This window comes from Arachis ipaensis, chromosome B02 (genome assembly GCF_000816755.2).
Source record: "Arachis ipaensis cultivar K30076 chromosome B02, Araip1.1, whole genome shotgun sequence".
Lineage (NCBI taxonomy): Eukaryota > Viridiplantae > Streptophyta > Magnoliopsida > Fabales > Fabaceae > Arachis > Arachis ipaensis.
Window position 1 is genome coordinate 19,619,020 of NC_029786.2, and position 26,845 is coordinate 19,645,864.

General features: G+C 35.2%; 1 protein-coding gene across 1 annotated transcript; it reads left to right on the forward strand.

The window, feature by feature from the left end:
* On the forward strand, positions 22,851–24,470 carry LOC107626917. The gene has a single exon (XM_016329807.1). It carries the CDS (start codon positions 22,851–22,853, stop codon positions 24,468–24,470), a length of 1,620 nt encoding a protein of 539 aa, XP_016185293.1.

Sequence of the window (26,845 nt, forward strand, 5' to 3'; positions counted from 1 at the left end):
GAAACCAGAAAATCGAAAAGAAAACGAAGCTGGAGTTACAGAGAGAGGAACTAACGTCAATGACGAAGAACAAACCAGTGAGGAAGGAGGAGAAAAGAACGATCGAAAAAGCAGGGGAAGACGCGCGAGAAGAAGAACGAGCAAATTTGGAAAGAAGGAGATATATAGCGCGTGTAAGGGACGTAGCACTTGCAGCGTGTTTTGGGGGGTTAGGGGTTAATTGACTTGTAATGCTTACAAGCCCTAATCGCTTGTATGTAGAGCTTTTCCCTTAATTTATTTGATAGCAGTCAGAAGATTGTTGAAGGTACATTTATGATATTTTTATTATTTGTGACTTATTTATTTCAAGTAATAATCTTTTATATGAAAAATGAGTAACTTTATATGTTTTGTAGCTTTAACTAATGCATCCACATCACAAGGAATAAGTTGACAACATTAATGGCTATTGATGGATGATGGTTATTCATGTGGAATTATTGTTTTGTAAACTTTAATATTTTGATTTGTTTAGTTATTATAAGACTAAGTTAATGTTTTATATTTAGAATGCATAAGACTTTAAGACTAATGCATAATATTGTATTGTTTGTATTGATTTAAATATTTAGTGCTATTAGACAATATTAGTATTGATTGTGGTTATGTTTTAATTTTAGAAAAGGTAAGGTAATGTGAATGGCCTGGTTTTGGCCCGGTTTTCACCCGGTATAGTCGTAGCCCGAAAGGATAAAGGATTAGAGGTAAGTAATGTCTGAATTTTTATTACAATCATGAGGTGTTAAAAGTAAGGGTGTTACATAAATGGAAAACTCATTATGTCAAATTGATACCATATCATGCTTATATCGAAGAATTAATTGAGGGTTTTGATGAGATTGTCTTTCGTCATGTATCACGCGAAGACAATTATTTGGCTGATGCTTTGGCCACGTTATCCTCAATGTTCAAAATAAGTGATGATAGGAATGCACCACTCATAAAAGTGAGAGTCCATAATCAGCCTGCACATTCCCACACAGTGGAATCAGAGGCAGATGGAAAGCCATGGTATTACAACATCAAATGTTACCTTCAAGAATAAAAATACCCTCTAGGTGCATCTGAAAATGACAAAAGAATTTTAAGCAGATTAGCCATGAGCTTCTTTCTGAATGGAAATGTTCTTTACAAGAGAAATTATCATACAGTTCTACTAAAATGTGTAGATGCCAAAAAGGCTGAAAAAATCATTAAAGAAGTGCATGAAGGTACTTTTGGAACTCATGCAAATGGACATGCCATGGCAAGGAAAATACTCAGCCAGATACTATTGGATGACTATAGAAGAGGATTACTTCAACCATGTGAAGCGGTGTCACGAATGTCAAATTTATGGTGATAAGATTCATGTACCACCTGGACCTCTAAATGTTTTGATTGCGCCATGACCATTTTCTATGTGGGGCATGGATGTCATTGGTCCATTGAACCAAAGGCTTCAAACAGGCATTGATTCATCTTAATGACCATTGATTACTTTACAAAATAGGTGGAAGTTGCTTCTTATTCTAACATTACAGAAAGTGTGGTGACCAAGTTCATGAAAAGGGAGTTGATTTGTCGTTACGGTATACCAAACAAGACCATTACTGATAATGCTACCAACCTCAACAATAAGTCGATGAAAGAGGTGTGCAAAAAGTTCAAAATCCAGCATCATAATTCATCACCATATCATCCAAAGATGAACGGGGCAGTTGAAGTAGCTAATAAAAATATTAAAAATATCATTCAAAAGATGATTGCCACATACAAAGATTGACATGGAATGCTTTCTTTTCCGCTACATGGATATCGTACTTCTATTCGTACGTCAACAGGGACAACATCATTCTCTTTAGTCTATGGAATGGAGGCAGTACTTCCTATTGAAGTCGAAATTCCTTCCTTTTGAGAGTCTAAATGGAAGCAAAATTGGAAGATTATAGTGGATCTAAAATTGATTCGATCAATTGAATCTCATTGATGAAAAATGGTTAGCTGCATTATGTCATGGCCAACTTTATCAGAAAAGAATGATAAAATTCCATGAAAAGAAAATCTATCCTTGGCAATTCCAGGAAGGCGAACTGGTCCTCCTCAAGAAGATCTTGCCCATTCAAAAGGATCAACGTGGAAAGTGGACACCAAACTATGAAGGCCCTTACATGGTAAAGAAAGCATTTTCTGGAGGGGCACTAATCCCTACTACGATGGATGGTGAAGACTTTCTATTGCCAGTCAACTCAATTGTTGTTAAGAGATATTATGCATAAATAAGATGAAAGTCTAAAAAAAATAAAAAGTAAATAAATAAATAATAAAAAGAAAAAAAAAGTTGTTCATTGATGTAGAAAACCAAAAGGCTGCAAAGGCAAAAAACAGAACAACCAAAAGTAAAACAAAAAATGAGGTTGCTAATATCTCGAAGAATATGACATTCCGGAAGATGGCCTAGATCAACATACTCATCAATGTCTTTGAGAGCTGGTTACAAATGGTTCGAACTAGAAACGGTTTACTAGTATTGTCATTCTAAAGGAGTTTATTCGATAAATTAGTTGTATTCTCTTCTGTTCTTGGTTTGTGATCCTTTGTATCAATCATCTCATCAACACCACACCCACTTGCGTCGATGAACATCTTTATTGAATTATTTGTTTTATCTTTTGTCTTGGATTTTGTGATCCTTTTGTCAATTATCTCATTAGTAATACCTTTGCTTGATTCAATTTGCATTGTTATTTTGATACTAGAATGTAAAACATCTGCTAATTTTATAAATTGATGAACACCAAAAGTCACAAATGATTATGGGCTCTTTAAAAAAAACAAAAGAAAAAAGATAATGCAGATTACATGGTCTTTTTGCAGAACAAGATGCAAGAGAAAGAGAAAGAGAATAAGCATGTTCTAAATTCATTCCACTTTGAATGCGATCGATAATAATAAAGATATGTACAAAATGAGAAACAACAATTACACAAAATCATGCATCATATCTTTAAACAAAAAAACTTCATTTGATTTCTATTTTGAATTATGCTTTCAAAAAAATTCATTGTAAGGCTCTGAATTTTTTAAAATTAAATAATTAATTATTTATGAGCTAATATATTATATTGAGATGTAATTTTTAAAAAAATTATTTTTGTATAAATTATTTTTAATAAAAATAATTAAATAGAATTTAATAATTATTGAAGTTTGATGATTTTAGTGGCTAAGAGAAGGGGGTTGAATCTTAGCCCCCTTTTTCGTTGCTAACACTTGCTGAACTCAGAGGAGACTTTTCTGTTTTGGCTCGTCTCTGGACACGAGACTTTTTCTTTTATCTCGTCCCTAGCCACGAGACTTTTTGTTTTGTCTCGTCACTTGACACGAGACATTTTTAGTTTTAGCTCCTGTGCAGTAGAAAACAGAAATGGAGTAGGAGAGAAGAAAGATTACACCTAGATATATCCTGGTTCAGCTGCTAAGTGCAGTGTAGCCTACATCCAGTCTCCATCACAACAATGATGGAATTTCACTATAATCAACTTGATTACAAACTGTAAAGTGCTAACCCAACTTACAAGGGGATTCCCACAGAATCATGAAACACAACATAGATGAACAAAGGAACTCTAAGACATCTATGTCTTTTTCTTTTAATTTTGCACTCTCTGCCTTTTTCCGCTCTATGGCTTTTTCATTACAAACCTCACTGTTTGCCTTTTTCCAAGAGACTCAAGACATGACAAAATTAAACAGAAAAATACAAAACAAAATACATTGAAGGAGAAGAGAAAACTGTTAGCTCAGGTAGCTCTGAGAACTCTGTGCCTTGCACTCTCAAATTTTCTCCTTGCTCCAAACAGTGGCTGTTCTCTCTTTTTAAAGAAGAGGGAAGCCTCCACACGTGAAGCCAACACCCAAACCAACTTCTTCCTCCTTCAACAAACAGAACTGGTTCGGCCACATAGAGAGAGAAGAGATAACCATGCAAAACCCAACATGCAATTACCTCTGGTCCTTTCTTGATCATCACCCTTCATCAATCCGAGCTCTCCATCCTTGGCTTGCTCTCCAAGATGGATTTCTGGCCCTTGATACTTCATGACTTCATCTGCTTCAATCTTTGCCTCAACCATCACTTCGCCACTCTAGCTACTCCCTGTGGTGGTTAAACAGAATCAAAGACAAGCCATGCTTCAAGAATTTCCCTTGCTGGCCGAATCTTTACCTTCTGTTTTTGAGCATGAAGAGCTCAAGATAACCTCACCAAATCTAACCACATTTGGTGAGTATCTTAGCCACAGCTCATTTTTATTTTAGTATGTTTTCTTGCCATCATTAGCTTGATGGTCTTGATGCATGCAGCTTCTTCTTTTTCTTGGTTGATGAACACAGCGTCCATAGCTTCCTGGACAAAGACCGAAGAAGAAGCAAGAAAGAGATGAAAGAGAATAAGATATTCAATGGTTTTTTGATCAAATAATTAATGTAGCAAAAAGAAAGAATAAAAGTGCACTCATGTTTCCTACTCCCCTTTGCTGAGAGGCGTGCATAGTCATAATAGCCATCAAATCAATCTTCTCTCTCTTTCTTATGTTTCCAATGCATTAAATTAAATTTGAATTCCATCCAAAGTGAGAAATGGAATCCATTGGAGGCAAGTAGTAACATTTGCTTTTCTTTAAACTTGGTTTCGGACCAAGCTTGGAAACATTCACCAAAATAATATTGGGCTTTGTAACATTGGAATTTATTCTGGCCCAATTAGTAACATTTGCTTTCCTGATGAATTTGATTTCGGATCAAGCATAGAGCATATAAGAAAGCATTTGTTTGGGCTTGCAACAATAATATTTATTCTGGCCCATTTAATAATTCAGCCTCATGGTATGAGAAGCATGTAGCAAGGCTGATCATTGGGCTTAAACCAGAAACTCATTTTTCGGCCCAACATAAAATCTGCACAACAAAATTATCAATTAAGCAAATATGAATTAAGATCAAATTAATAATTTTGTATTTAAATATTTCAATAATGTTTGTTCATCATCAAAATTAAATAAGAGTTTTCCAAACTCATCAATCTCCCCCTTGATGACAAACATTATTAAAATTGAAATGGAAAGAAATTTAAAGATTGAGTAAAGAATACTCCCTTTGATTTTGAATTTCTCCCCCTTTCTAAATGTCACATTGCTCCCCCTTGATGTATGCTTATTTTACCAAGGGAAGCACTAACCTGTAACATTTAAATCAAGCTTAGAGAACAATGTTATTTAGCATATTTTATGGTGCTAAATGCTTGATTTATGAGCAGTTTTAATTGATAATCAAAACTCATTTGATATCATAAACTAATTTTCTGCTCAAACTTTTTCATACATCAAAACAGTATCCAAATATTTTTCAAACATTTTCCTGTTAGGATATCAGAGCAAACAAAATGATGGAAAAATATTTGAAGTACACATGATTAAAACAAGGCAGTTTTTATACTTTATATAATTTAAAGGAACTGCCAAAAATAAGTTTTCAATTCAACAAGTTTATCAATGATGAATCAACAGCCAGGCATCAAAATAAATCAAACATCATCATAAACCAAATGCCATATGTAGTTCAAGCAGTAGTGACCATGGTAAAACAAATGCAATAACACATGTATTCTTTGAACAAGGGTGATCATGAATTTTCAATTTGAAAATTTCATCCCCTGTTCTTGTCCTCTGTTCCAATTTCAATTTTGGAAACTTAATTTCCTCCCCCTTTTGTCATCACATGGGCACCTACACAAAATATGATCAACACAACAAAATATTCAAGATAAAGTAGCAAAAGTGTATCACAGTATCCTAGAGATTATCCTAGAGCAGTGAGTATCAAGTCATGCTCCTACAAAAAAACAGATTGAGCCTAATGGAGCCAATATCAAACGGAGTAAAAACAGTCATTTAATCATCAGAAAAATTAATATCTTCTTCTTCAGCGCCTCCTTCACTTTCATCTTCCAGATCCTCCTTAAGAGTTGCTAGCATCAGGCCGACCCTTTCTTTGCAATTTTTCCAAGCTTTCTCGCTCTCAGAGGCTTGCTTGCGAGTCTCTTTGTGAGTTTGAATCATCATATCTGCCATGTTTGAGAATTCCCCCAAAATTTCTTTGATGGATTTGACTGTTTTGGAAGACTCTGGCCGAGTCTCATTGTCATTGTCTGAAGCCACAGATTTGCCCCCTTTGGTTCCCTTAGTCGCTCCTCCTCCTCGAATGGAGGATACTTTGTTTTCCACTGCCTCATTCAATAGATCAACTTTAAATTATTCAAAAATTCTTGTTAAAAACATACCATAAGGCAGATTAGCCTTTTTGGTGCTTCTAACAGAATCCCACATATGCCTAATCATAATATAGCCAAAAGATATAGGAGTAGAGGTAACCAAAGCAAATAATATGAGACAGTCAGAAAATGTTACTCGGTTGTGTGAGCCACTTTGGGGAGTCAAAATATGGGTGATGATTCGGTGAAGCAGAGAGTTGACTGGTCCTAGAGCTTTGTGGGTTGGAATCGTTCCATGCAAGCCAGAAAGGTTCTCGCAAATGTGCTGAAGAACTGCTTTGTATGAAACGCCGACTTGTGTATCCCATTTGTCTACCATATATGCTCGTGGTCCTTCATCCTTGAAGCCCAGGGCCGCTCCAATGGTCTCAGAATCAAGGGCTATTTGAACCCTTTTGACATATGAATGAAGAGTGCCGTCAATGAGTCGCATATTGGCATACAACTCGCGGACTAGGCCAGGGTAGACTAGTTTCTGAATCAGAAGAAGGGGCTTCCAGTTGAGGAGTTCAAACAGAGAGGAGATGTTGATACCCTTGTTAGTGAGAGTGTCGAGATTCACAAGGTAGGTTGTACATAGATGACGTTTTTCCATAACCTCATTGTGAAACTCAAAAGAAGTGCAAGAGTTGAATCTGCTAGGATCAAAGTGGGAGTGAGTCTTGCCATACTTGTTTCTGAATTCCAGGGATTCCAAGTTTGGAGGTTCGGTGGTGTCGTGAAGAGCAAAACCCTTAGTCTTTTGAGTACTCTTTCCGGATGCATGGGGAGTTGATCTCTTTGGTGGTGATTTTGGAGGGGAAGGAATGGGAGAAGTATGCGACTCCTCTTCTTCTGTCACGGGAACACTTTTCTTCTTCCTTGAGGAAGTTTTTGTGGCAATGACCTTTCTTCTCATTGTGTCTGTGCGTTTTGATGGGGGTGAGGGTGATGAAGATGATGTAGAATGGATGTGAATGTGTGTGTGTGATTGTGGAGTAGACTATTTTTGAGATAATAGAAGCCTTTCACTTTTTCTTGGCGCGGTTTTCTTTTTCATGGTGATGGAGGAATGAAATATGAAAGGTTATGGAGATAACCAAATTGAGTGGAAGGGAGAAGTAAGGTGAATGATGCATTAAATGAGGGTTGGAGAGAGAATATGGAGAGAGTAATGACCATTAGTGGACAGTTAATGACCATTATGGGTGGTTATTACCCAAAAATGTTTTTCCTTTTAACTTTTGAAATCTAAAACTGAAAAGTTGTTGCCTTAAATCAAGGGATTAGATGGAGAGAAGAATTTTGATTTGACAATAACCACTTCCAAGAAGATTTGATGACACAAGAGGAAGATTCTTATTTGTAGAGAGATAACTACCATAACTGTTAAGGTGGGGTCAAGGAATTTTGGTGGGGCCCATAAGATTTTTGAATTCTGCGTTGCCTCCCCCTTGATCATAGCTCCTTTATCAAGCTTGCATTTTTTTATCTCGTCCAAACCTACGAGACAAAACTGGGCAGAGTTAAAAATTCACAAGTTTTCAATGAAACTTAAATCAAACATTCCCAAACTTTTTCTCAAGATACAGAATCTGTCTTCACAGAGGGGTTTTGTAAAAATATCAGCAATTTGGTCTTCAGATTTTACAAATTGAATATCAATAGTACCCTTTTGCACATGTTACCTAATAAAATGATATTTTATCTCAATGTGCTTAGTTCTTGAGTACAGAACATGATTTTTTGAAATGTTTATTGCACTCATATTATCACAAAATAAGGGTATACTATTGATTTTTAATTTGTAATCTTCCAATTGTGTTTTTAACCAAATTAATTGAGTGCAACATGCAGATGCGGAAATGTATTCTGCTTCAGCGGTGGATAAAGCCACTGTGGCTTGTTTCTTGCTTGACCACATGTTGAGGGAGCTTCCAAAGAAGCAACACATGCCGGACGTGCTTCTTCTATCCACTCTATCTCCCGCATAATCTGCATCACAAAACCCTACTGCACAAAAGTTATCAGATTTAGGATACCACAATCCAAAATCACAAGTTCCCTTAATATATCTAATGATGCGCTTAACCGCTGTGAGATGGGATTCTTTTGGGTGAGATTGGAACCTTGAACATACACCCACACTTTGGACAATGTCCGTTCTAGAGGAGGTAAGGTACATGAGTGAACCTATCATTCCCCTATACCTTGTTTCATCCACATCTTGACCATCATCATCCTTTTCAAGTTTTGTGTTGGGATGCATTGGTGTACCCATTGCTTTGGAATTTTCTAGGCCAAACTTTTTAATAAGTTCTTTTGCATATTTTCCTTGGTAAATAAAAGTACCACTAGGAGTTTGTTTAATTTGGAGGCCAAGAAAGAAAGTAAGCTCTCCCATTAAACTCATTTCAAACTCACTAGTCATGAGTTTTCCAAACTCTTCACATAAGGAAATGTTGGCAAAACCAAATACAATGTCATCAACATAAACTTGAACAAGGAGTATATCATCATTAGATGCTTTAATGAATAAAGTAGTGTCGGTGGTACCCCTTTGAAATTTATTTTCCAACAAGAAGACACTAAGCCTTTCATACCAAGCTCTTGGAGCTTGTCTAAGACCATAAAGAGCCTTAGTTAATTTGAAAACATGATTTGGAAACTCTTTATGCTCAAAATCGGGGGGTTGTGCCACATACACTTCTCTATCAATAAAGGCATTAAGGAAAGCACATTTGACATCCATTTGAAACATTTTGAAACCTTTATGGGCGGCATAGGCAAGAAGCAACCGAATTGCTTCCATTCTAGCTACCGGAGCAAAAGACTCATCAAAATCTATACCCTCTTCTTGATCATAACCTTGGGCCACTAATCTAACCTTGTTACGAACAACTTGTCCATCCTCACCAAGTTTGTTTTTAAATACCCACTTAGTACCCGTAACTTTCTTACCATCCGGATGAGGTACTAGTGTCCAAACCTCATTTTTGTCAAATTGGGCAAGCTCCTCTTGCATTGCTTTAACCCATGATGGGTCTTCTAGAGCTTGTTTGATATTGTTGGGCTCCATTTGTGACAAGAGAGCAAAGTTGTTAGGTTCGGTTTGCCTTTTGGTGGAGGATCTTGTTGTTACACCATGAGATGGATCACCAATGATGAAGTCATGAGGATAACCCCTCATAGACTTCCATTCTCTAGGCTTTCTGACCGGTGTAGAGCTTTGATGAACTTCTGGTGGTCTTTCTGTTTCAGTTGCTCGTGCCTGCTCAGGAGACAAAATGGAAGTGTCTCCTCCAATCTGACGAGACAAAACCATGCTGACAGATTCTTCATTTTGCACAGATTTAGGATTTTCTTTATTTGTTCCAGCCTCTTCACAATCTTCAATGTCCTTCACAATACTGGGAATTAAATTAGAATCACAAAAAGTAACATGTATGGATTCCTCTATTGTCCTATGCTCCTTGAGATAAACTTTATAGGCCTTGCTTGTGGTGGAATATCCAACAAACATTCCTTCATATGACAGCATGTCCCAACTTTCTATGCCAAAGCCATTTTTCATATTCAAAAGATGTAAAGCATGTTACATTTTGTTCCTTTAAATCCTCAAGAGTTAATCCATACACATTGTTGCATCTTTTAGCTTCAAGAAGAACATTCCCAGTTTTCTCACAAACAACTAAACAAACAAACTTCTTAAAAATAACTTCAAAACCCAAATCACATAGTTGACTAACACTAAGTAAATTATGTTTCAAGCCATGTACAAGGAGAACATCATTTATATAAGATGAGAAATTTTTACCCACTTTCCCAACAGCCACAATTTTTCCTTTTGCATCATCACCGAAAGTGACAAACCCTCCATCATATTCATCAAGCTTTATGAAGAAGGTTGTCTTTCCGGTCATATGCCTAGAGCATCCGCTGTCCATATACCACATATTTTTCTTCCTTTTGGATGCTAGGCACACCTGATCTATGTGGTCTGCCATGAGACATGTTTGTGACTTGGTCTCAGTTTCTTCATCATCATCATCAGAGTCATTCTCTAAGTCTTCCCATGAGGCCATCAGTCCTTTCTTCTTTCCTCTTTTCGGCTTTTCCTCTTTCTTCAGCTTGGGACAATCAGATTTGAAATGCCCCGTTTCCTTGCAATTGTAGCAAGTTACTTTGCTAAGGTCTTTCTTCACTCTCCTTGAGCTGCTGCCTTTGCCTTTGAGCTTAGCCATTTTCCTGAATTTTTTTGCAAACAACACAAACTCATTTTCAAAAGAGTTATCACTGGATTCATCATCCAGAGGGTTAGTCACAGAAGAAAAAGCAATTTCTTTCTTTTTTGTATCTTTTTTCAAATAGGTATTTTCAAAAGCAAGAAGATTTTCTCTCAAATCATCAAGTGTCATGGAGTCTAAGCTACTACTTTCAGAAATAATTAAAGCTTTTGTTTCCCACTCTTTTGTGAGACATCTCAGCACTCTTCTCACTAGCACAGACTCAGAATGTGTAATTCCCAGAGCATCTAAGCCAACAATGATGGCATTGAACCGTTCGAACAGTTCATCAATGGACTCTCCTTCCTTCATTGCAAATATTTCATACTCTCTATTTAGCATATCTGTTCGAGTCTTCTTAACAATGGTGGTTCCTTCATGGGTGATTTTCAATTTGTCCCAGATTTCCTTTGCCGTTGTGCATCTTGATACTCGTCGGTACTCCTCGAAGCTTATAGCATAGTTGAGCAGATTTATTGCCTTGGCATTTAACTCCACCTTCTTCCTATCTTCCTCGGTCCATCTTGCTTCTGGTTTGAGAGAAACAACTCCTTCGACACTTGTAACAGTTGGATATTGACGTCCTTCCAAGATGATTTTCCACAGTCTGTAATCCACTGCTTGCACAAATATCTTCATCCTCTCCTTCCAATAGGTATAATTTTCCCATTGAAAAGAGGGGGTCTATTGCTTGATTGACCTTCAGTTAGATTATAGGACACCACATTTGCACCACTGTTTTCCGCCATAAGGATCTTTACTCCAAGCTGCAAAGCTTGATCTCTTTGAGACCAAGCTCTGATACCAATTGATGGTTTCAGTGGCTAAGAGAAGGGGGGGTTGAATCTTAGCCCCCATTTTTGTTACTAACACTTGCTGAACTCAGAGGAGACTTTTCTGTTTTGGCTCGTCTCTGGACACGAGACTTTTTCTTTTATCTCGTCCCTAGCCACGAGACTTTTTGTTTTGTCTCATCACTTGACACGAGACATTTTTAGTTTTAGCTCCTGTGCAGTAGAAAACAGAAATGGAGTAGGAGAGAAGAAAGATTACACCCAGATATATCCTGGTTCAGCTGCTAAGTGCAGTGCAGCCTACATCCAGTCTCCATCACAACAATGATGGAATTTCACTATAATCAACTTGATTACAAACTGTAAAGTGCTAACCCAACTTACAAGGGGATTCCCACAGAATCATGAAACACAACATAGATGAACAAAGGAACTCTAAGACATCTATGGCTTTTTCTTTTAATTTTGCACTCTCTGCCTTTTTCCGCTCTATGGCTTTTTCATTACAAACCTCACTGTTTGCCTTTTTCCAAGAGACTCAAGACATGACAAAATTAAACAGAAAAATACAAAATAGAATACATTGAAGGAGAAGAGAAAACTGTTAGCTCAGGTAGCTCTGAGAACTCTGTGCCTTGCACTCTCAAATTTTTTCCTTGCTCCAAACAGTGGTTGTTCTCTCTTTTTAAAGAAGAGGGAAGCCTCCACACGTGAAGCCAACACCCAAACCAACTTCTTCCTCCTTCAACAAACAGAACCGGTTCGGCCACATAGAGAGAGAAGAGATAACCATGCAAAACCCAACATGCAATTACCTCTGGTCCTTTCTTGATCATCACCCTTCATCAATCCGAGCTCTCCATCCTTGGCTTGCTCTCCAAGATGGATTTCTGGCCCTTGATACTTCATGACTTCATCTGCTTCAATCTCTGCCTCAACCATCACTTTGCCACTCTAGCTACTCCATGTGGTGGTTAAACAGAATCAAAGACAAGCCATGCTTCAAGAATCTCCCTTGCTGGCCGAATCTTTACCTTCTATTTTTGAGCATGAAGAGCTCAAGATAACCTCACCAAATCTAACCACATTTGGTGAGTATCTTAGCCACAGCTCATTTTTATTTTAGTATGTTTTCTTGCCATCATTAGCTTGATGGTCTTGATGCATGCAGCTTCTTCTTTTTCTTGGTTGATGAACACAACGTCCATAGCTTCCTGGACAAAGACCAAAGAAGAAGCAAGAAAGAGATGAAAGAGAATAAGATATTCAATGGTTTTTTGATCAAATAATTAATGTAGCAAAGAGAAAGAATAAAAGTGCACCATGTTTCCTACTCCCCTTTGATGAGAGGCGTGCATAGTCATAATAGCCATCAAATCAATCTTCTCTCTCTTTCTTATGTTTCCAATGCATTAAATTAAATTTGAATTCCATCCAAAGTGAGAAATGGAATCCGTTGGAGGCAAGTAGTAACATTTGCTTTTCTTTAAACTTGGTTTCGGACCAAGCTTGGAAACATTCACCAAAATAATATTGGGCTTTGTAATATTGGAATTTATTCTGGCCCAATTAGTAACATTTGCTTTCCTGATGAATTTGATTTCGGATCAAGCATAGAGCACATAAGAAAGCATTTGTTTGGGCTTGCAACAATAATATTTATTCTGGCCCATTTAATAATTCAGCCTCATGGTATGAGAAGCATGTAGCAAGGCTGATCATTGGGCTTAAACCAGAAACTCATTTTTCGGCCCAACATAAAATCTGCACAACAAAACACTACAACATTTTGGGTCTATGGCCACGGTTTTTTTGGTCACGGTACCGTGACCAAAAAAAAAAAGCTATGGTCACGGTTTTAAGAAAATGGGTGACTATAGAGTACCTATGGTCACGGTTTTTTAAAAAAGGGTGGCCTAAAAGGGTCTATGGTCACGGTTTTGGGGGGTGACCTAAAAGAGTCTATGGTCACGGTTTTTTACAGTGACCAAAAAAGGTCTATGGTCACGATTTTTCGAAAAAGGGTGACCTAAAAGGGTCTATGGTCACGGTTTTGGGGGGTGACCTAAAGTGGTCTATGGTCACGGTTTTGGGGGTGGCCTAAAAGGGTCTATGGTCACGGTTTTGGGGGTGACCTAAAGGGGTCTATGGTCACGGTTTTTTACAGTGACCAAAAAGGGTCTATGGTCACGGTTTTTTAAAAAAGGGTGACCTAAAAGGGTCTATGGTCACAGTTTTGGGGGGTGACCTAAAGTGGTCTGTGATCACGGTTTTGGGGGTGACCTAAAAGGGTCTATGGTCACAGTTTTGGGGGTGACCTAAAGGGGTCTATGGTCACGGTTTTTTACAGTGACCAAAAAGGGTCTATGGTCACGGTTTTTCAAAAAACAGTGACCTAAAAGGGTCTATGGTCACGGTTTTGAGGGGTGACCTAAAGTGGTCTATGGTCACGATTTTGGGGGTGGCCTAAAAGAGTCTATGGTCACGGTTTTGGGGGGTGGCCTAAAGGGGTCTATGGTCATGGTTTTGGTGAGTAGCCTAAAAGAGTCTATGGTCACGGTTTTTTGAAAGGGTGACCTAAAAGGGTCTATGGTCACGGTTTTTGAGAGTGACCTAAAAGTATCTATGTTCTATTTGCTTAAATATGAAAGCTAATTATTTTATTTAAATAAATTATCTTTATTATTATTATTTAATTTATATTTAGCAAATCCATTTTTAAGAATATAATTAATTTAATGTATATACATACGGTGCAAAAAAAAGATTACATCGACGTTCAATTTTTTGTATTGCCACACCTTAAAAACTACTCAAACCATTCAGCATTCATCACAAAAATTGAATAAATACAAGTATTTTTATTAAATAGCATGGCAGTTACATTCTTAACTCTTAAGTAATTGTTATTTTTATAAATTTTAATAAATTCCATTCACATACATAAAGTAAAATTAGATAGCCAATTAAGTTTTTTTTGTAATCAACACTTTCGTGTGTGTCTGTTTGTGTGCATTTCCCTTATATTGTTACTATATATAAAATATGAAATCTTCATCTTTGTTGTGAATTTTTCTTATTAATAATGTGATGATTAATATTAGAAAAACCAATAAAAGAAATGTATTTAGATGTACAATATCATTTTAACTTATACTGATATGTTTGTATTGTCTTATAATTTTATTATCGAATTGGAAAAGTGAGTGCATCTAAAGTGAGTATTCCAAGTAAGTTTCTTTCTTTTCTTTTCAATTTAATTAGTTTAGTTTTTACAATTAGCTAAGTTTTTTCAATTTGATCTCATAATTTCAATTCTAATGAGCATTTGATCTCATAATTTCAATTAGCTAAGTTTTCTAATTTGCTAATTTAATACTTTATTCTAATTAGTGAAACAAGTTTTTAATGTTATCGTTTCAATTTTAAGAACATTCCCCCCTTCCCAAAATTTCAAGAAAGATATAAATATAATTTTTTTATATTGTTGTATGATGCAACCAGTGAATAATGAGTCAAGTTTGTTAATATTGCAATTTGAATTTTGAAGCTTATGATGAGAATTTTGTATCAACTTTATTGAGGTGAAGTTTGGCACATTTTTTGTTTCTTCAGAGTACTGGGCAGGAAGGTTTGAAGAAGATATTGGTAGCTGCACATCACAAGATTTTTACTGAGATGTACTTGATCCTTAGAGTGGCATAGTAATGCTTTAATAAAGCAGAGCACCTAATGGAAACAAATATCTTGATATATTAGGTTGCTGTTTGCTTAGGTTAGCTTAGTTGAATTAGGTGGTTAGGTAGTCAATTGATTTTGTAGTGGATTTAGGTTTGAACTCTGATGTTTATTCTATCTGAAATTGATTTTTCTGTGCTGGTAATGACTTGCCCTGTTCTAATTTAGTTTCATGCTGCTGGTTTATTGATCTGTTCTGTGCTAAATTAGTTTGCTTGGTGCTGTTGATTAGGTTTAAACTGTTATTGATCCTATGTTGCTGTTTCATTGATTTACTTTTGTGCTAAACTGGTTTATATGATGCTGCTGCATAGTATTATTGCTACCTTGTTCTTGTGTTGGCTGCTGCTACTTAATTTGTACCTTGAAGCAATGACTTTGCCCAAAGTTGAAATCTCAGTTCAGAAATAATAATGTCATATTATTGTAATTATAGTTAGTATATAATAGAAACTAATTATTGTTTGATAGAAACTAATTATTGTTTGATTAGGTTAGCTTAGTTGAATTAGGTGGTTAGGTAGTCAATTGATTTTGTAGTGGATTTAGGTTTGAACTCTGATGTTTATTCTATCTGAAATTGGTTTTCCTGTGCTGGTAATGATTTGTCCTGTTCTAATTTAGTTTCCTGCTGCTGTTTCATTGATCTGTCCTGTGCTAAATTAGTTTGCTTGGTGTATACAAATATCACATGGGATGGGTCTTACAATGACCTTAATTAGTTATGTAAATGTAATATTTTGATGTGTTATGTACTTTTTGAGGTAGTACATGTAATTGGAAAAATTTCACTCTATTTGGATTTGTGTTGTTTAGACTAAAGATTAAACATATCTATCTTATAATGAAACTTTTATGATTTAGATTTCTTTAATTTCTTATTTTTAGATTTATTTTGTGATTATTATCATTTTGGGATGTGATTATAATTTAAAAAAATTGAATCTCATAAACAACAACAGGCTATAGTCACCATTTTAAAAAACCGTGACCATAGATAGGACAAAGAGGCTATGGCCACGGTGAAAAACCGTGACCATAGATGGTCTATGGTCACATTTTTAAGGAGGGTGACCATAGATAGGGCTATGGTCACGGTTTTAAGGAGGGAGTGACCATAGAGTCTATGGCTACGGTAAAAAACGGTGACCATAGATAGGCTATGGTCACGGTTTTAAGGAGGGGGTGACCATAGAGACTATGGCCATGGTGAAAAACGGTGACCATAGATAGGGCTATGGTCACGGTTTTAGGTGGGTGACCATAGAGGCTATGGCCACGGTGAAAACCGTGACCATAGATAGGCTATGGTCACGGTTTTAGGTGGGGTGACCATAGAGTCTATGGCCACGGTGAAAACCGTGACCATAGGTTGGGCTATGGTCACGGTTTTAAGGAAGGGTAACCATAGCCTTATCTATGGTCACGGTTTCAAGGAGGGGTGACCATAGAGGCTATGGTCACGGTGAAAACCGTGACCATAGATAAGGCTCCGTGACCATAGATTAACCTATGGTCACGGTAAAAAAACGTGGCCTAAAGTGTCAGATTTTGAAAATTGAAACCGTGACCATAAAAACCGTGATCATAGATCAAAAAACCGTGACCATAGACCTATGGCCACGAGAGAATAGACCACGGTAAAAAACCGTGACTATAGGTCTAAAACCGTGACCATAGATCTATGGTCACCCTTTTTACTAGCTATACCGTGACCATAGGCCTTTTTTTTTGTAGTGAAATTATCAATTAAACAAATATGATTTAAGATCAAATTAATAATTTTGTATTTAAATATTTCAATAATGTTTGTTCATCATCAAAATTAGGCCGAAGCCAAAGAAACAAAGAGAAAAGAAAATCAAATAATGGCTTTTATATGCATGTATATATGTATAAAATAAAGACACATGCCACTTTTATTTTTATTAAGCTATGACACCTCAACTTTTCATTAATCAAATCTCCTTCTATGATTATAAATCAACCCCAGCCGAAGCATATGGAATAATGAAAGAAAGATTTGTTACATAAATACATTCACTTATAAGCATGGGAACGTGGCTTACAATCACCCATTATCATCAGCCATTGAATTTGGAGGTAGGATTTGGTAACTTTATAATAATTAAATATGAATTTGATAAGTGAATGTTAATTTGGTTGATTATTATTTGAGTTTGAATGAGTTTATGTTGAATTATTGTTGTTGCTTGTGATTTGTTAGTTTGGCTATGAAAAATAGTTCAATGGTGGTTGTTTTAATGATTTTGGGACTGTTGTGATATGAGATTTTTGAGAAAATTGATGAAATTTGGTAGTTGAAAGATTAAATTAAAAATTGAAAAAAATCGGTAATAGTAAAACTTAAAAAATAGACTTAAAACTCAAGCTGAAAATTTGAAGAATTTTGAAAATGAGATTCAGTTCTTTTGAGAAAATTATAATCGGGGAATTAAGATTTATATTTGAGAATGAAATAGTAAATTAATAAAAATTGAAGTTAGTTTTATAATTATATACGTTTTTCGAGTATTTTGGGTAATAAGTAAAGTTCTATATATATATATATTACTTATTTATTATTTAAAATATCTTATTTATATTATTGTTATTATTTTATTAAAAATATTATCTAGTAAATATATTATTAATATTATCATAAGTCAGAGAAGAGCAAACAAAGTGATCTTAAAAGCTTTAGAGAACGTAGACTTAATTAAAGAACTTTATAATTTTTTTCCATAAAACACCTAGGGAGAGGCGATGGTATAATGCAAAAATAGTTTATATTATGGAATGATAGGAAAGAAAAGAAGAAGAAAGAAAAGAAAAGGAAAGAAAAATATTAAAGAAACATCTGCCACAGAAGAGTAGAGAGAAAAGATTAAAAGAATTTAAAGAACTTCTGCTACAGGAGAGTAGAGAGTAGGAATAAAAGAAACAAAAGAAAGAACAAAACGAAAAGGGGATAAGTAGAAGTATTGTTTGGCATTGAGAACGAGCTGAGATGATTATGTACCTACTGAAAACGAGCAGAGATGTGGTGGTGAGTCTACCAAAATTTGCTTCCAGAGATACATCAACCAATTCAGGGGATGGTCGCACCTGTAAGACAGAAGTTGCTTACAGAGGTTATCAATACATACATTGGCTAGAGAGAGTGTCACCTGTAAGACCGAGGTTACTTACAGAGGTTGTGTTTGCATATATCGGCTCAAGAGAGTTGCACCTGTAAGACAGAGGTTGCTTACAGAGGTTATGACACTGGAAGCCAAACGCAGACAAAGGTTGCTGAGTTAAGTGGAAATATAATTTAATAAATAACATCTAATAAAAAAATTAAAAGATTAAAAGAAGAAATTGAGTGCTGTTTGGGCCTTAGTGCTAAGTGTCTAGTGGGGACGACGATGCGTAACACTCACTTGATACTATAGGGACGGTTCAGTGAGGACGGTGACGTTAGGACTTTTGTGTGGTCCAGAAATTTGCAATTAAAAGCTTGTTGTAGGTATAGTTCCTAAACCAACAGAAAATCCTTTCGTACAAAAATTTGGTTGTCACAAGTAACAAAACCCAATAAAATTTATAATCGAAGTATTTAAACCTCGGGTCGTCTCTCAAGGAATTGCAGGGTAGTATGATTCATTATTAGTTATGGAAAAGTATCGTTGGGTTTTTGAAATAAGGAATAAGTAATTTAAATGACAAGAAAAAGAAATTAATAATAAAGTAAATTAATTATCATGAAAACCATTGCAAGGTATCACTACAAGAATTTGACAAATTAGCGACGATTTTTTGCGAGAAATATTTTTTGTCACTAATCCGTCACTAACTTGTGAGGAATTAGTGACACATTACCGACAAAAACCATGAGCGGTCACAAAATATCCAAAATTGAGAAAAGCCACTGATTAGCGAGAGATTTACGAGTAAGTCTGTTTCTCGCAAATTGACTTTTATAGCTAAAAAATGAGCGAGGAAAATTTCCTCGCTAATTTGTCACAAATTAATTAGCGAGTGACAATGTTCTAGCAAATCAGTCACTTAGGGATTTAATCAAATAAAAGTAAAGTAGCGAGGGATATTATTATCACTATTCTGTCGCAAGTGTTTGATATATAATTAGCGAGAAACAACTCACACACTAGTTCGTCGCTAAATAAACTTTGTGTGAAAAGGGTAATTAGTGAGAAACAATATTCCTAGCTAATCCGTCACAAAGACTTGAAATGCATTTTGCGATGGACAATTTTGTAGCTAATTTGTCACCAAAATTTTTATTTTTAGCGAGCAATTAGTTTCTCGCTAAAATGTCGCATAATATTGTAAAATTCAAAATTAGGGTAGCGACAGAAAATAGTCGTCGCTAACTCGTCACAACAGATAAATCATTTAGCTAGGAAAGTGTTCCTTGCTAATTAGTTGCTAAAGTGGAAATACGGATATTGAGCGCCTAGGACCTAAGTAGTGAGAAATTTGCAACGGTTTAACAACTGGCATACTTCGTTCACTGATTTCAAGTCGCTGATTAGCGGGCGAAATACATTTGTCGCTAAGTTGTCGCAAGTTTAAATTAGCGAGCGACTTGGCAACTGCAATCTTGTCGCAAAGCAGAAGCTATATCCTACCTATTTTGTAGCAAATTACTCGCTAATCTTGTTTAAAATCCGTCGAAGAGTTATAACAACTCCAAAGCCAATCGCGAAAAGTTTTAGAAGTAACTTGTCGCAATTGAGTCACTAATCAAAAGTTTATTTAGTGAGGAAATAATGACCGCTTAACAACTGATAGACTTTACTTGTTTATTTCATGTTATTAATTTGTGAGGAAAAACGTTAGTCCTCATTCCGTCATTATTTTAATTAGCGGCTCATCCGGCACTATCGTGCCTATTCAGCTACTTTTTCTATTGAGTTTAAGAAATTAATTTTATATTTTTATTTTTAAAATTACAAATTTAATATTAATAATTAAAAATAAAACATTTTTTTTATTTTCATCCATAATTCTAATAGATAAAAAAATGTATTACTTCAATTTTATCTTAAATATCTTTAATTATCTTTAATTTTATTATTTTTTAAAATTATTAATTTATATTTTGATTATATCATCTCATCATATTATACACTATCATTTTCTCTTTTTATTCTTTATACATGTATAATTATTATTATCTCTAAATAATATAACTGTCATTTTAAAAATTGGTCAAAAATATAAAATTTTTCTTTCTTCTTTTTACCGTTACCTTTTTATTTGGGCAAATGAGCTTAATAAACCTCATGCATTTCAATATGTCCTGATTATCCAAATCAAAAAAATACAACGTCAAAGTCTCAAACCACGTTTTTATATAAATCGAATTGATTTAGTGAAACACGTAGTAAATCGAATCAATTTGATTCGATTTCTAGAATATAAAAATCGAAACGAGTTAATTCAAATTACGTGAATGGTTGAAAAGTGAATAAATCGAATTTAGTGAATTCGATTTCTAACAACGTTTAAATCGAATTAACAAGATTCGATTTAGGTAACGGATTTCATGCCCAAACATAAATCGAAACCATTTGATTCGATTCGATGGTTTTGTAAATCCAATTCGTAGATATGTGTATGGAGAATAAAAATAATAAAAATAAAAATTAAAAATTTCGAAAGAATAATGACTAATGATGATTTAAGATATTAAATATAAAATAAAAAAATATAGCAATTAAAATTATGCAAAAAAAAAATTTAAAATTTAAATTTTTACATTTGCTTCAACTTAAATAAGATTGAGAAAATAAATAAATTTACAAACATTTATAAAATTTTCATCTTAATTGTTACATATACTTAAATTTATTCAAATTTTATTATTCTATATATTAAAAAAATTAAATAACTTATAAAATTGTTATTTTTATTTTTGTATTTATTAATAATTTATTATTTATAAAATTTTTATTTTTTATCTTAAATTTATTATTCAAAAACATAAAAATTAATTTTCCAAAAATATTAGGAAACAAAAGGGGGCATAAATGGTATCGTCCCAAGTCCCCCTCCTAAGCTGAATGACCACCAATCCTGAGCCCCCAACGTCTCTCTCGCGCCATTATCATCTTCAGTCGCTCTGTGTCCTCACTCTCTCAAGCTCAGTCACCGCGCTCATTGTCATCTTCTTTCTTCGGTCGTCAAGCCAGTTGGCCAGCTCTCTTCACCATCACTGTCTTGCACCCAGTCGCTTATTCCCCATCATCGTCACCGTGGAAGAAGCAGCAAGTCCCGGGGTCGCACTCTGTCTCGTCATCCTCTCGTACTCAGAAGTGTGCCTTCCGTGCGCTCATCGTTGCCGACAACGGAGGTAGCAGGTAGGCTTGTCTTCATTCATCTTCTTACTTTGAGCCTCACCTCAGGTTCCTTCGCACAACCCAATTTGGTGAGTTCCAATTAATTTCTCCTTTCTTTCTGGTCTGAAATGATCACTTTACTGATTGAGCTTGAATGCACTTTGATTTTGTTGTCAAAAGATGAATTTGTTGCTGAAAATTGAATGTGTGGCTGAAATTTGTTACCGAAAACTTGAATTTTTTGCTTATTTGAAATGGTCAGTTAAATTTGTTAATTGCTGAAAGAATTTGTTACTGATTGAACATGAAAGCACTTTGATTTTGTTGTTGAAAGTTGAATTTGTTGTTGAAAGTGGAATGTGTGGTTGAAATTTGCTACTGAAACCTTGAATTTTTTGCTTATCTGGAATGATCACTTAAAATTGTTCATTGCTGAAAGAATTTATTATTGATTGAACTTGAATCACTTTGATTGTTTTGTTCAAAGTTGGATTTATTGCTGAAAGTTGAATGTGTGGATGAGAAATTTGTTACTGGAAGCTTTAACTTGTTGCTGTTCTGAAATGATCACTTAAATTTTGTTTCTTTGATTTTTTTACCTATTTTTAAGTAACTGGGGTTCTTCAATTGTATAAGTCGACTACTCTACTGCTTCATTTTGAATTGGTTCATGTTCATTTGTACTCCCTTAAAAAAATTGGATGATTTGATATTTATGATAACAGGGATAGGGAAGCCGTAATCCTAATCAAATAAGCAAATAATAAAAATAAATATCAATATTAATTCTAAGAGATCTCATCTGATATTCCTTAATGTTCTAGAGATATTATCTTGATTTTCAATAAGGCATATATACTTGTACTTATCTCAAACTTTCATTCCCCAATTTAAATCCAGCTAACTTAGTGGATCACTACCATATGCTCACTTTCCACATTTGTTATTGAAAATTTTGTGCTAGAATCCTAACCATGTTATTGATATTTTTTTATTGAACCCGGTATATCTCCATACTTTTTAACTTCGTGGCTTGAAGTTCTTGACATGAGATTAATGATACCCAATTGTTTTTTGTTTTTCTAATGCTTCAAATTGTTTATGATTATTTTCTTCAAGCTTTGTATATTATCTTTTTATGATTTATATCTTTATTTTCAAATTGAATGTATTATGTTTGTTACTTTATAACTTGTAGAAGGGGTATTTAGTGTGATTGTGAATAAAAATATATTAATGAAATTTAGAAAAAAATATACACGAGACTATGTCCATTTATATGCATGTTAAACATTGGTATTACAACTAAAATGAAACCTTAGTCCAGATAATCACGGCGCCCAATAGAAGTTGGATGTCACGAAGGCAAGATTGCACTGGTCATCTAAGCGAGGAATTTAAGAAAGGTGTTGTGGAATTCATAGATTTTGTAGAAAGAAACCCGACAGTCATTGATAGTTTAGGTCGCATTCTTTGTCCATGCACAAAATGTAAGAACAGACTTAGGGATGAAATATTTTGGGTCGAAAAGCATTTGTGTGATCGTGGGTTTACGGAGGGTTATATAAACTGGACTGCTTATGGTGAGGAAAGATGGGTTGAACAGGACACAACAAATGTTACCCAAGAACATGAAGAGGAGAATACAAATCCATATGTAGACATGGTTATTGATGATGCAGGTGATAACTTAAACGTAGTGGAAGGTTTAGAAGAGGATCCAAATCCATCCGCGTCGAAGTTTTATAAGTTGTTGAGGAGTGCTGACGAACCTTTGTGGGATGGCTGCACCAAGCATACAATATTGTCAGCTGTAACCCAGCTAGTTAACTTGAAGTCAGAATTCAACATGAGTGAGAGCTGTTATAATCGAATGGTTGCCATAATCAAGGGCATGCTCCCAGAATCAGAGAAGTTTCCAGAAGATTTCTACCGGTCAAAGACAATGATTCAAGAATTGGGATTAGGATATGAGAAAATTGATGCTTGTCCTAATCACTACATGATATATTATAAAGAAATAAGTGACAAGATTAGTTATGTAGCATGCACAATGTGTGGACATCCACGATTTAAGCCAAAGGCAGGGGATACAACTAATAGTAGTAGGGATGTGCCATACTCAATATTAAGATATTTTCCTATTACTCCAAGGCTTCAACGTTTGTTTATGTCTAAAACTACTGCGCAATATATGAAGTGGCATGTGGATGGAGTACGCCAAGATGAATCGGTGATCACACATCCGGCTGATGCTAATGCTTGGAAACAATTTGATGCCACCCATGAACTATTTTCCCAAGAGTCTAGAAATGTTAGGCTTGGACTTTGCACTGATGGTTTTAATCCATTTTCTGGCTCGAAGACTCCATACTCATGTTGGCCTGTGTTTGTCACACCTTACAATCTTCCTCCAAGTATGTGCATGAGAAGAGAGTACATATTCCTCAGTCTTTTGATCCCTGGACCGAAGTCTCCGGGAAAAAAATTAGATGTTTATCTTAGACCACTGATTGATGAGTTAAAGGTTTTGTGGGACAATGGTGTTACTACTTATGATGCATGGGAAAAGAAAAATTTTAACATGAAGGCAGCATTATTGTGGACTATAAGCGATTTTCTGGCTTATGGAATGTTGTCTGGTTGGAGCACACACGGTCGTCTTTCTTGTCCGATTTGCATGAAGAACACTAAATCATTTCGACTACAACACGGTGCTAAACCCTGTTGGTTTGATTGTCATCGACAGTACTTGCCTGTTGGTCATGCATTTCGTCGTGATCGGTACTCTTTTAAAAAGTCAACCGTGGAAAACTCTTTTCCACCGAAACGAATGAGTGGAGTTGAAATCTTAAGTGAGTTAGACAAACTCGAAGAAGCTAACTTAGGGGCTAATCCGAGAGGAAAAAAGGGTGACTTTGGTACCATTCATAATTGGGTGAGAAAAAGCATATTTTGGGAGTTGCCTTATTGATCAACTAATTTGATAAGACACAATTTAGACATTATGCACATTGAAAAAATATTTTTGACAACATCTTTAACACTGTTATGGACGTAAAGGGCAAGACAAAAGACAACACAAATGCAAGAGAAGATTTGAAGATAGTATGCAAGCGCCCTAACTTGGAGTTGGTATTTGAGAATGGAAAGTGCAAAAAACCAAAAGCAACATATGTCTTAGATTCTCAACAAAGGAGGACAGTATGCGAGTGGATAAAGCAATTAAAATTTCCTGATGGTTATGCATCAAATATTTCACGATGTGTTAATCTAGCGGATGGGAAGATATACGAAATGAAGAGTCACGACAGCCATGTTTTCATGGAAAGACTAATTCCATTGGCCTTTCGAGACGTGTTGCCAAAATCCATATGGGGAGTGCTAACAGAGCTCAGCTTGTTCTTTAAACAAATTTGTGCTACTGAAATACGCTCAGATGCTGTGGAGAAGGTAGAGATTTTCATTATTGAAACGGTTTGTAAGCTGGAAAAGATTTTTCCGCCAGCTTTCTTTGATGTGATGGAGCATTTAGTTATCCACATCCTCTATGAAGCTAAGGTTGAAGGACCTGTGCGGTATCGATGGATGTATCCATTTGAAAGGTGTATGCTATACTTAAAACAAAAAGTACGAAATAAGGCAAGAGTTGAAGGATCTATTTACGAAGCATATATTTTGGAAGAAATTTCAAATTTTACTTCTATGTATTTTGAGTCAACAGTACAAACAAGGCGGACTCAAGTTCCTAGGAACGATGATGGTGGTTCAAATATGGATGAAAATCACTTGTCTATTTTTAGATACCCATGCCTTTCCATCGGGCGAGGTTCAAAGAAATACTTAACTGATGAAGAGCTTCATATCGCCCACACATACATTCTTGTCAACTGCGAAGAAATAGAACCTTATTTCCAGTACGTCAGAACTAGTTTTTATATTCATATTATATATACACTAATTTTACAATTAATCTGAATGTTATATTGATTACTTTATTTATTAGACAATTTGAGGATTCACTGAAAGAATTACATCCAAATATCTCTGTAGATGAAATACTAAATGTCCGCGTCGTCCATGCGTGCGCATCGCTGCCATTTTCTTCAAAACTCCATTTTGTGCGTTCCTTCCATTTTTGCATGTTTTTTTCTGTCCTCTAAGCTATTCCTGCCCTATGAAGCCTGAAAATACTTAACACACAGATCACGACATCGAATGGTAATAAAGGATAATTAAAATTAATATTTTTAAGGCATAGGAAACATGTTTTCACATATATCATAGAATAAGAAAGGAATTATAAAACCATGCAAATTATATGAATAAGTGGGTGAAGAATTGATAAAAACACTCAATTGAGCATAAGATGAATCATAAAATAGGGGTTTATCAGATGGCGATGCATAACGCTCACTAGAGACCGAAAGGAAGGTTCCCTCATGAGGATGGCGATACGTAACGCTCATGGAGGGGACGTTGGCTGAGATAAGGACGGCGGTGTGAAAGACTTATCTCAGGATCAGTGTCGGGAATCGGGCAACAAACTGACACATGAGCTCATGGCCTGTATAGGACTAGGCATACATCATCCTTGTTTGCGCATATTTGTTTGTGATTGTGTTTTCTATGATTGTGTGTGCTTATGATTGGATTCAATGTTCTGTAATTGTTGAGTTGGATTGTACTTTGTTGACTCTTGTTATTTACTAAGAACATGATAAAACAAACTTAACTAACTACCCCGACCCTACTAAGAACTCCCCAGTTCTTACCCCCTATTTTCACTCATTTTAGCTACAGGTACGAAGGTTTGGTGTGGAATTACAGGAGCATAGAAGATTATGTTTACAAGTTGAGTTGTTAGATTTTATTTTCCCCTCGTCATTTATTCTTTTGGTTTTTAGAGGAGAAAGGACTTATATTTTGAAAATCTTAAAATAAATTTGTTCGAAAAAAATTTGTCTAAAATACATTGTATTTATGTTGGGTAATCTGTCTAAAATTCATCTAAAATACATCATAATAGTTAGAAATCTAGCAGATAAATGCCTATTCGAAATCTGTCACAAAATCGTTTGAAAAAAATTTCGGACGAAATTTCAAACAAAAATAAATTAGCAACAAGGTTTTTTAGGATAAAAAAAATTTGTCCCAATTTTGTTTAAAAAATTTTTTTGTCTCTGATTTGTTCGAAATTTATTTCAATTTCGTCTCAAAATTCGTCCGAAAAAACCCTATTTCTAGTAGTGATAATCAAAGGAAAAGAAATTGAAACGTGGCATGTATATATATAACTTACTTAGGCCTCATCCATTCATTTAACCGAATTAAATTTGAGAAAGAAAG